Here is a 13082-nt window from a genome sequence, read left to right on the forward strand (position 1 = left end):
TTAATTCTTTGTTATTTTTAGAACTTTAGAACACCTCATACAAGTACCTATGGATACATTTGTTCATGGCGAGAAAAACCTAGTTGAAATAAGTTAATTAATAATGAACGGCTAAATCTTTACACATTTTGCGTTTAAATGTCACTTAAAACCCGAAGGCGAACCTGAGACCTTGAATTTAAATAAAGTGTGAACGTCCCCGGAACGGAATCACAACAACGCCGTATTGAAAACAAAAATAAAACAGACATCTTATTGCCTTCTGGAAACTTTTTAATAAGGAATATTGAATCAAAAGATTCAAGATTAAGTCAAAATGCGAACATCAAACGAACTCACAAAAAAAGTTCAATACTGAATTACTTCTACCGAAACTTAGGAGTAACATCCTAAAACACGAAAGCACATCACTGTTAACTTGATAATGCTTAAGGCAACCTTACTGTTTTAATAGAGGTGCGGATATAAAACTCATATATAATATTTTTTGAAAGAAAACTTCCTAATGCTTTAACCACAAATGACAGGTTATATTGTTTGACATTCGTAATCACACTTCTCAAACTACAAACGACACTAATTTAAAAATGCCTGGTCAACAGGAAAACAGTGAAAGCATTCGTGGTATTATTAAATAATACCTGGTATTATTAAATAAAATCTTGGAAAAAATCTACTATAGCTTTCGAAATTCTTCTGTGTACTTCTTGTTGAGACTAATGCCGTTAGCCCAGTATATGGATATCTCTATTTAAGGACAAAGAAATAAAAATAACTTTAGAATACCTCTAAGGAGATTAAGAATATGCATGCGTGTAACACCTTTGGTAAACGTTTTAAGTCACTCGTTCCCCACTCGTACCAAATAAACTCGTGACCCAACCCAAATGCTATTTACCACACTTGTTGTTACTCCCTTCTGTAAAACACTCAATTAAACACGGATTGAGCGTGTGGAAAGTGTCATTTTAAGAAGTCAATTTCGTTTCCTACGACTGCGAGCCACTTCGGACTATATTAATTATATAATATTACTACACGGGGATCTCACCACACGGGTTTAACCACACCACAGAGTTAATTTTGGCATTTGTCTATTCTGAGGTTGTGTCGATATTTTGCAAGAATGTCTTAGAAAAAGTATAGTATGCAACATGTTTGGTAAACTTTTTAAGTCACAAGTTTACTAAGCACTCACTCAAATACCACACTTATTGCATAATATACTATTTTCTACTTCCAATACTCTAAAACAACCAATTACGCCCTGACCAAACGTACAGATTTGCGATAGCTTTTAGCTATGGGTGGTGGTGGTTTGACGTGTGCCCATTCTATAGGTGACGTCTCATATCACTCAGTGAATTTGTTTTTCCGCAATATTTGCGAAATACCAAATTGAATATAACTTCAATTTTATACAGAACTTGAGTTAGTTAGATAATCGACTCTGAACTGGCAAAGCAATAGAAGAAATTTTATTTGATTTGATTTCATTATGGAATACTTCGCCGAACATGTCAAATTTTTACTTTTTACAAAACATGCTAGAATTTTAGTTTTATCGAATAAAATTTAATGTCCGGTTTCATGAGTGTGTTCGGCAACAGCTAATGAGTTTATTTGCCTTAGTCGTAAGGCTCTATGGTGTTCTTTAAGCCGTTGATATTTTTCGTCCGGTCTCTCCAATATATTCTTTGCAGCATATGCATGGAATGCTGTAAACTCCTGGCATCTCAAATTGAATTTTGTCTTTGGCGGACTGAAGATGTTGAGAGACTTTTGGACAAGTGCTAAATCTGGTTGTCACGCTATACTTCTTTAGAACTGTTGATATGTGATCAGTGATGTTTTGAATGTAAGGAAGGACCACAGTGGCAAGTGTAGGATTGCTTTCGGCCTCATTGCTATTGGAAGGTTGTGGTGAAGTGTATTTTTTGATGGAACGCTTAAAATCTTTAATATGAAAATTATTAGAGACAAGACTAGAGGAAAGGTGTTTTAATTAGTGACTCGGGCTGAGATAGTTTTACGGCTCTGTAAACAAGAGAGTTGATAACCGATGATTTTTGGGCCGGATGGTGATGTGACCATGACACAATGACCCAATGTTAGGTCTGATTTTCTATTAATAAGAATATCTAAGAATGGAAGGTTATTATTAGTTTATAACTCAATGGTAAAACGTATGTTAGGGTGTATAGAGTTTAAATGTCTAAGATAATCTACTAGGGTTTCTTGACCATGAGGCCAAATAAAAGTATCATCGACGTAGCGTTTCCATAATTTTGGTTTTAGATGAAAGGTGTCGAGAGCATTCTTCTCAAAGGCTTCCATAAATATATTCGCGATGACTTTTGATAGAGAAGAACCCATAGCTGTTCCCGACGTTTGTTCAAAAATTTGACCGTTATAAGAAAAATATGTTCCCGACAAGCATTTTTCAATTAAGGTGAGAACGTTTGGTTCCGGATTCTCGGACTTTAATATATCTGAAATAATGTCGAGAGTTTCAGGAATAGGAACTTTGGTAAAGAGGGATTCTACGTCGAAACTAACTAGAATATTTTGTGTATCCATTGTAATGCTTTTTAGTTGTTCAATGAAGTGAAAGGAATTAAGTATGAGACTATCAGTTTTTCCTGTAATGGGTTTTAATAAGGAAGCTAGATATTTTGCTAGAGAATATGTTGGAGAACCAATAGTGCTGACAATAGTTCGAAGGGGTAATTCTGGTTTGTGAATCTTTAGGAGTCCGTACAGACGAGGAATTTTAGAGTCATGAGAGGTAACAGATTTTTTCACGGAGTCTGATAGAGAAGAAACCTTAATAACACATTTAAGGTTGCGATCCATAGATGACGTAGGATCTTTTTTAAGTTGAAGATAGGATCTGTCTATAAGAATATCTTGAATCTTTTCCTGATATTCATTTGTGACAATGACTACCGTAGCATTTCCTTGATCTGCTTTTAGGATTACGATGTCTGGCTTGGATTTTAGAGATTTTAGGACGATGCGTTCAGGCTTTGCAATATTGGATTTAGGAGATTTTGATTTTTTAAGGATTTTTGCGGTTTCAAATCTAATTTCATTAGCTGTTTGAGATGGCAGTTTATTTAAAATAGACTCGACATTGGAAATGATTTCCTTTTTTGGCATGATACGTGGGGCAAGGACGAAGTTGGAACCTTTTGAAAGAACTAATTTTTCCGTTTCCGAAAGTTGATGCGATGATACATTTATTACAGTGTTTGGTAGCTGAGAAGAGTGATGGTTTTCCTCGTGTTTTTCAAATTAATGAATGTGATTGATGAATGAGAATTTGATCAACATTTGTTACTCCAACTATTTGATATGGACTCTCTTAGACTTAGACGGACTTGTTCATCTGTTGTTTAAATTCCACGCTATAACTCACGTAGTACTGATGTTTTTTTATAATTTCAAGGGTAGGGTCAATGTGATAGTTAGATCAACAACATATAAAATGTAACGAAACCTTAATCAATTTGCTGACTTGTGTGACATTAACATATGTACTTGACATTTTGGTCGAGTTTTTTGAAAAGAATAGACAATGTTTGAACTTTGGCGGTGCAACCATAACACAGAAAACCAATGGGTTTAACGTTTAATGTTTTACGTTCTTCTAGGGACCATTTGCACCATACACTTTCTGGTCCGGTTTAGCATGTTTTTTTTTTAAAGTCCAGTTTAGTTCTTTCTGGCTAGTCTCGTTGGGGTCTTTAATTTTGAAGTTTACGTGGAATTATTTTTAACGGCTTCTGAAATCACTTGTTTCTTGTAACTCAAATCGAGTCGATGTCTATTTTTTTGGCAGTTTCTTTAAATCTATCTGCTAGTAATAGTAGATCGCTTATTAAAGTGAGTCAACGAGAAGCTTGCGCGGCAATCCTTTCAGGAATATCGTTCACGAACGAATTCGTAATCGACGTGGCTTTGCTAGATATACAGTATCCGAATGAATTTGCTTCAACACTTTGTAGATGTAAACCGCATTGAGGAACTTCTTAGACTACCATTAATTGAATTATGTCGTAATCTTCCCAAAATATTTTTAAGGATATTGGTTGCAGTACAAATTGTTTGCTGTTTCTGCAATCTTTTTCGCTGTCATAAAACAAACTATAATAGCCAATAGAATAAATCAAAACTCGACTAACCAAATTCCCTTCAATTTGATAACTACCAGGGTACATTTGTTTCCGGTATTATGGCTGCTCGGTCCAAAGCTTGCCGGTTCAATTTTGTAAAAATTTTTGAATACAACTAACCAAAACTAAACGAAATGTAAAGTATGCTATATTTTTGGAAATGTAATCTACAGTTGTTTTCTATAATCATTATTCAGTTTGATCGCTAAGAAAGTACATTAGTTTTAGATATATAAAAACTTAAGTCATTAAATTCTGTGCGAAAAGTAACTTTGGAAATGTTTTGCTAGAAATACAAAAAATTCCACAACAAAACCACTTCGAAGTGGTACTAGATACCAATTAAGCATTTTATAGGAAATGAGCTCCGACACCGACATTAATTCGTCTATCTCTTATAGAAGAAGAAATTTCCTTTCCACACTGAAGAATAGTTAAAGCAATTTCCGTTTACTCTTGTTCTCACCTCTTTTGCTGTTATTAATTATTATTACCATCAACACCTTTCGCTTTAGGGCAGATATAATAAGATTTAATTATTGCGCTGTCCGTTATTATTTTTAATTTATTTCATTTATTTTCTGAAATTGGTTATATACCTGTTGAAAATAAAGCGGTATTATTGTTATTATAACACGAAGGTTAAAGATTGGTTATTGATTTCGCTGGTGCATCCGTTGAGCGAAAAATGGATTGTTTGATGGATTCTACGCGAAAAAATTGCCCATCCTTAAGCAAATGAAATTTTGCTACGTGACGGTGGGCCTCCCGAAGCAACGCGGTGCGGCAGAGCCGGCAAGCCGATATGTGGGTCGCATTGCGGCTTGTCGCGTTTGCGCGTTTCGATTTGTTGCCGCGACCCAACCTTGGCATTGAACTTGGACAGCGTAAACGGCAGCGGCCGGTCGATATGAGAGGTTAAATTCGCCGCGGCTGTTACACAACCGGCGACGGTGCTGGGATTAATTCCCGACTTCTGGCCGCACCGCACCCTACAAAGAGCTCAGAATGAAGACGATTTAAACTGAGTGATTTACGGCCGGCGACATATGTATGCGCGCGGTGAATCACGTTAAATAGTATCCTACCAAAAGTTCCGGCCAGCAAACAAAAGAGAATAATAATAAGTAAATGTATTTGCAGTAACACGAAATAATAATAAAGACACTTTTTTCTCCAAAGAACAGACCTAATATTAGCTTTACATTGACAATTTCTTGACGAATTAATTCACGAAGTTGATTTACTTTGATACCAAATACTCGTCGAACAAATTCACGAAGTTGTTCATGAATTTATTCATGAAATAGAACTTGTTTTTCTAAAGGGTGAAGAGTAAACCCAAAAAACTACCGAGATAGCAACATACTCAATACTCAATCTAAAACTCACTAAGATAATAAATTTTGAAGATGAGCAACCGAACTCTAGGCGTAGCCGATCCTGCACTGCTATATTTGTTGAGAAGGCCTTGGAGTATAATAAAACAGGGTTTTTTATTGACATTGAAAATGCTTGCGATAACATCCGGTTGAAGCATAGCCTGAAAATTCTACAAACCCATGGCATACCAGCGGGCCTAATTCACTAGGAATTTCGCAAAGAGGGGAAAAAGGAGGGGGAAAACTTGATTCCGGTCCATTCATGTTCAACCTTGTGATGAACGAAATATTAAAAGACCTGTACATGAATTTGCACTGTCATGTGAGAAATTCCAGCTTAAGATATCTTTCAGAAAGGCAAAAACTCTCACTGAAATTCTTTTATAATTTTTATTTTCTTGTAGAACCGGTACTTAAACATTTTAACTAAATAAGGACTATTATGAATCAGCACTGTTCCAAAACAAAATAGTGAAACATAACCTATAAACAATATATATTATCAAAAAAATTGACAAAGCTAGGTCCCAGTGTTAAGCTTTGTAAGTTCTTCAAGAACTTTGTGAAGAAACAAGCGACCTCTAAATCTTAGATTCAAGGTATTCTAAAAAGTATTATTAGAGTTTTATATTAAGAGAAAGCTGATGACAGATTCTTGCTTAAAACTTATCTGTACCTACTTTTATTACTCTAAAGTAAATGGAGTTAAGTTATGAAGGAATTTTGAAATTACCACTTCAGACCAGATTTTCACAATCAACTATTGTATTGTTGATCTAATAACACAGATTTAATAATGCTTTATTGTGAAGAAAAACAGGTCTTTTCAGAATTCTCACGTTATCGTCATCAGCAGACTGATCATAACTTCGCTAAATATTAAAAAGTAAAAAAATTCAACATACAACAACTTGTGAAAAATGTTACGTTGAATAAAGAATAATAGGCTATACTTTGGAATCTTACACTTTAGATACATATGTGATGTTTCAAACTAGACTTTGAAAATTTGAATAACGGAAACGGAAAGCACAAATTAAGAAAAAACTTGCCTATCGATAACCTATTCCTTCAACATTTTTATTCTTCCATTTTACTTTTTTACAAGTTTATTTTTGAACTTATCCCACTGCCAATTCTTCTGATGCAGTTTTTTTGCGTTAAATATTCTGAATCGAAATTCTCATTGGCATATCAAGTTTTCGGTGTGTATAATGTAATTATAGATGAAAATGCAGGAAAAACAATAGGGGATAACAACATTCAGTTCAATTTGCATAACTTTAAAAAGCACTGATACGAGACAAGTACTAAATATTTTATAACTTTTTTACCTTACCACACGAAGTGAAAGACCATATAAAAATCAAATCAAATTTTCTACTATAGTATAAAAGATCTTTCAGATAACGTTCATTAAGTTACACGTGTGAGTTGCCACTTGGAAATTTTTATTAAGTTGCAAGCATTTATGCCAGGAAAAATAATTCGCTATTTATATAGGTCCCGGTGAGCTAACATTTAGAAGAAAATCCATTTTTCCCAATACAGAAATTATTTAATTGAATTAATAATTATTCTTGTTATTCTTTGCTAAATATATTGCATTGAACAACTGTATACTAAAGAATAAGAAATCCATCATCAATTAATGAGTTTCTACACTTCAATAAGCTTTTTTTGTTTTGCAATTTCCTTCCCGTTGCTGACAATGCGCATAATTTTCAATTTGCTGCTTGCTAAATTCTAATATAAAAATACACTTATTTTTGACTATGCATAACTTACCTAATTCCATAGGGTACAACCAGGAATTGATATCCAAGATTAAATCCATTTTGAAGGACTCGCTCTCACAATGCAGTCGACTCACTAGAAAAATGGCGTATTTTAATAAACTGTGCAATACTTCGTACATACACATTATCAGCTACCATCTCAAATTCCAAGATTTTATCTACACCTATGCAGCTATTTAGACATTAAAGGGACTCAAAATATCGTAAAATTGAAGCACCTTCCATGCGGATGACATTTTCATACAGAACGAGCTTAATTCGTTTTTCTCTGAAAATTTGCAGGTTTGTCAAGGAGCAGACACCGGCTATTCTTAAGATTTACAATACTCTAATCCAGAGGTCTTCCAGCCTTAGGGTCATACAGTTTACACAAGTAAGTTCCAAGGGCTCAAACCTTTCCCCTGCTCTAATGCAAAACTAACCAAACTAACGTCTCATCGACATACAGTAATGAAATAATTCAAAAAATTGTGGCAGAAGCCAGCCGAATTAGAGTCTAATCGAGTTGATGTTCATAGAAACTGCCACTTTGTATCAGTGTTATTTTGCCACGTCAGTTTTGTTTCCCATGGATCCGAACCACTTCGGACATTTGCGGGATATTACCGCCCGGGTTCACATGGCCGAAAATCCCGAACGGCGTTGGGGTTCGGGCGGAGGGGTGGTTTGTAACAGCCGATCCGCCAACAGCTGAGACGTGACGTAACGTGATCGAGTGACAGAATGTTTAGGTCAGATAGGGATATCAAGTTTGAAATTTATTTAAAATGATTTATCTTACTAAGTTAACATTTTATTACTTTTTTTAAACAGGAATTCACTTAAATGTGGGTAGTAAATTCATAGGGTAATGCAGAACAGGAACATAACCCCTTAACAAATAGTTTTTCACGACGACTTTATGTATTATTCATGCAGAAGGTATAACGGAACAAGATAAAATTGATTTAATATTTTATAGTAGCTCACAACAAAGGCATTTTGAATGTTTAGTGCTAAAACGTCGTATGTTATAACATTAGTCAACCCTTTATGGGGTTAATGAATATATGTATATTCAAGTTATTGCACATAGATATCTAAGATGCACAGAAACCAAATATCAAGCATCAGGAAAGGTTGAAGAAAATGGTGTATTCATCTCAAGGAAGAGACAACATAATCATGATCAGATACAAGACAGGAGTTGCAAACATGTGGAAGAAAGGATACCAAAAGAATATATTCAATAGACTTCCGACAAGGTAACGAAATTATTAGTAATAAAAATATTTGTAGAAATGTGTACGACTGAAACTATATACGTATTAATAATTTTCAATTATGTTAACGTAACAACTTCAACTCAATATGTACCTCTATGCAGTAGGTATATGAAGTTTCTTGATAATTCTTGAAGTCTTAAATAAATATATTTGACGTTTATTAAAAAAAATACTGGTAACTCCTAATAAGGTGTATAAAGGTAGAGGTTACCTTTGTCATAAAAATAAAGAATGTTATTATTATAGGTTTTTACTTGGACAAGGCACTGTGGACTGTACGTCAAATACAAGGAAATGTGGATGAAAAAAAAAAAATACTATGTTTTGGGAATAATTATGAAAATGCTTGTGCTTAAAATTTTTGTTTCATTTCAACCAGTTGAACAGTTTTACACCATAAAAGAGAACAATCAGTACAAATATTTTCTGCTACACCAATACAACATTTGGTGGGGCCATTAGGGAAATTTCTGGGCCGCTCTGGGACTGTGAGTCCAGAAGCCAGGTCCATGATGCTGTAGATTTTTGTATCACCAAAAGTACATTTTACATCTTATTCGAAAAGTCGGGGGGCCCATAAATGAATGTTACCCCAAGGCTCACTCGCAACTGGCTAGGACAAATTGCACAGTGAATTCTGTCAGCTTATAATCAGTTTTATTCCCATCACCATTTTGCTAAAAAGACGAATTTTGTTTTGGTCTTGGTCATTCATAAATTTGATTTGAAAGACGTTAAATTTTACATTAGCCAGTGGCTGTAATAAATAGGGGGCGATAATGACAACAAAATATTCAAAATATACTCACGGGTTAATAAAAAATATTCTTTTCAATGCAGGTTGCGGCACCCTTCGATAAAATTAACCTCTATTTTTTTGGAAACAATAATCGATCGTATGCATAGCAATTCATGTGTCCTGTGCGGATTTAGCACCCGATTTATGTCCTGTATCTTTAAAACAAGCACCCTTTTCCTAATTCGTATTCGGATTATACCTATCTAGTATCGACTGTCAAATTACAAAGTATACCATTTGATTTTCTGCTACATCGAGATCCCTCGCGAGACGAGACTCACCGAGACTTTTCAAAACGGGACTGAACGCCGTTCGGGATTTTCGAGAATTTGAACATTCGACCATTTGTGGTATTCAAACCGGGAACTTCGTAATTTGACAGTCGATACTAGATAGCTATAATCTGAATACGAATTAGAAAAAGGTTGCTTGTTTTAAATATACAGGACCTACATCGGGCGCTAAATCCGCACAGCACACATAAATTCCTATGCATGCGACCAATTATTGTTTCCAAAAAAATATTGGTTAATTTTATTATTATTATTATTTTATTATTATAATTTATTACAGCCACCGGCTAAGGTAAAAGGTGACGTCTATCAAATCAAATTTATCGAAATTTTATAAACGACAACGTCGACAATTTTATATTTTAAACGAGCATCTGGAATCTAAAACTTACTTGCTTACCCCCCTTTGTATAGAATTTGTCAAAGAAACTTCCACGGGCTGCTATATTAAAACTATTTACAAATCTTCTGGTATATATATATATATATATATATATATATATATATATATATATATATATATATATATATATATATACCAACAGTATGATTGGCCAAACGTCAGCAAGTTTTATTTATTATAAACAAGCGAGGCAGGAAGAAACCATAAGATTTGTAAATAGTTTTAGAGCTTAACTGAAACTGATGATTGGTTAACCTTTAGTAAGTTTGGTTTATAAACAACCGACGCAAGAGGAATCCAGAAGATTTGTAAATAGCACTCTATATAGAATAGGTTTAAAGCAAAATTTCAAGTTTTTGTGGTGGATCCCTCATTTAACATTTCTTCGTCTTCGGCCAAACGTCAGCAAGTTTTATTTATAAATAAGCGACGCAGGTATATCTTACCATCTTGCTCGTGTAAAACTATTTCATCATTATTTCATTTACTTTCATATGTTCTTCAAATGAAATCAAATTTGCACACAATGCGACGTCGCATAATTAAAATTCTCGGTACAAAAATGATTTGGGTAACTGATTTTACACTAAACGTGAAAACAAAACTGTAAAAAATCGGGTTGTTAAATAAGTGTAAGGGATCAACCAAACTAAAAGAACAAGCCTCTCGAGACTATCGTTAAACTATGTACGAACCACGTACCTATTAATGAAATCTAATGTCTTTTGACAGAACAATTTTAAAAAAGTTGAAGCGATTCAACGAATAAACATAAAATTACAATTTTGCACGCCGGTTGGCATTAAAAAATTATGACATTTGATCTAACCACAGGGCGAAAACGGACAAATCAAGGATCTGTTTCCACGATCATAATGTTATTGTGCATCCGAGGACCAGATTCTCCCGCGCACTTAAGCAACATACCAAAATCAACCAATTGGTTAATAATTAATTGGTCAGTTTTCGCGATGTGGCTAGATCCAGGGTCATAAATTTATGCGACTACCGATTGAGAAAAAAGTTTTTCTCGATTTGTATATACAATTAAAATTGAGGACTTCCAATTTGACCAGTAACATTTAATGTCAAGCTCCGAATAACTTGTTTAGACGTATTTTACTATATAGATTTCCCAAAAACGTATGTATGAAGAGGAAGCAAATAAAGGCGGTAACGCTCAGTTCCTTTGCCTTTTATTGTGGAGCTTTCGCCCATGAATGTAGGCGTTATCAGGACACTAAAAGTGTTATTATGTTAAACCAGTCCTTAACAAAAACATAGGCGTTATCAGGACACTAAAAGTGTTATTATGTTAAACCAGTCCTTAACAAAAACAAAATTGAATAGGACTCACAATAATGTGCCAAAATATCCTCTAAACAGTGAGGGGGCACTTCACATGGATTTTTTATACTAATGCACATTGTGGTCACAACAAGTGGCTAAGGAGATAGTAAACATGCAATATGAAACTTAAGAATATCAAATATTATTAGTTATATTAAACGGACACATGCCGGTCATAAATTTAACATAGCGTAAGTTCAACAGACACCTCTTGGTTTGGACATAGTTATTCAAACATGCTATGCATCAGAGAATGAGCGTAATATATACAGCCAAAAACATTCAACTAACAAAAATTAATGAAAAGGTTATTTAAGAGGTCTTAATCACAAAATATGCAGTGTAATGCACTGCCATAGAATAAAAACCAAACATGATATTTTAAGAAAAGAGCAAAGTTGCCAATCAGAACATCGATATACGGAAAGAGAGACACTATAAAGTTCGGTGAACATAATTTTCGGGGTATTTATTATTTTTGTAACACTTTGATTTAGCAAGTAAGTATAGATCAGACTCAAACCCTTAACAACCTTTATGATTTGACACAGTTTTGGCGGTGGTTAATGAAAGCACATCCCCAAAAACCTCCTTCTTTAACAAGTTTTGTTCAACGTCCAATATAATCCGATCGCCCTAACAAACATTATGGTCATATGGTTAATATATGAGCTAAAGCTTGCACAAATGGGATTATGTTTGATGTCACGCTTAAAAGCTGTAATCCTTTTTTTCAGTTTTTGAGATGTCTGTCCAATGTAAAGCTTGTCACTTTCATACCTCAAGGCATAAACTACAAGCAAAGCAAAGAAATATTTAAATAATAGCAAATTCTTTTTTTTTTCATATTTTTCAATAGAACAAATGATATTTAAATTCAAAGTAAAAAAAAATTTTCTTCGTGCTTTACTACCTTTTTGGATAATATATCTATCAAATTATAATAATGTAATACGTGTCAATGAAATAACTAGCCAAGCCTCTGTTAAAAAAAAATGAATAAATTTGAAATTTAGACATGCTTGTATAAATAAAGGATGGCTACATATTGGCAGATAAGACATTTGAATAATAGCATCTCCGGTTTTATCGGAATTATTCTATGTTTTTCTATTTTTGTATTCTGCAAGTAAATTCAAGTCGGAAATGTTTGGCAAAACCGGATGTGAGATCAACATTTTTGCTTTCAATTTTTATATATATTTTTCCATTTTTGTATTCTACGGAAAAATTTAATTTGCACCTATTTATCTTTTTTCGACTGCTCTAAAAATTTTGGAGAAAATGTAGTTCAAAAATTATGCCATTTTTTCCAGTCAATCTAAATAACAAGAAATATATTTTAACAAAAAAATTAACAGACTACTTTTTATACAAGTCCATGTGATAAATGAAAAAAAACCTTCGCTTTTAACGGAAGTACACGGAAAATTGAAAAAAATAATTGAACTTTTGAAATTAGGAATGATAGCTTGTTTAAAAAAATCAAAAACACTTCCGACATGGATTTACCCATAAAATACAAAAATAGGAAAACATACAGAATAATTTTAATAAAAGCGTAAATGCTTCCTTCCTTATTTATAGAACATCTCTAAATTTCAAATTTGTTA

At 33.7% G+C, this 13082-nt stretch overlaps 1 protein-coding gene across 5 annotated transcripts in view; it reads right to left on the reverse strand.

The window, feature by feature from the left end:
* Positions 1-13082, reverse strand: part of LOC132701350 (DNA-directed RNA polymerases I, II, and III subunit RPABC3) — a 47194-nt gene that overhangs the window by 21471 nt on the left and 12641 nt on the right. For 3 of the 5 annotated variants that reach the window (XM_060669194.1, XM_060669185.1, XM_060669201.1), the window contains exon 2: positions 7349-7432. In XM_060669194.1, the coding sequence (XP_060525177.1) occupies positions 7349-7432 (84 nt within the window). Of the gene's footprint in view, positions 1-7348; positions 7433-7494; positions 8508-13082 lie in introns of those variants that run through there. The other 2 variants (XM_060669219.1, XM_060669210.1) reach the window with 2 other exon arrangements.

Source organism: Cylas formicarius, unplaced genomic scaffold (genome assembly GCF_029955315.1).
Source record: "Cylas formicarius isolate icCylForm1 unplaced genomic scaffold, icCylForm1.1 PGA_scaffold_10__41_contigs__length_53128322, whole genome shotgun sequence".
In the NCBI taxonomy this organism is placed as follows: Eukaryota; Metazoa; Arthropoda; class Insecta; order Coleoptera; family Brentidae; genus Cylas; species Cylas formicarius.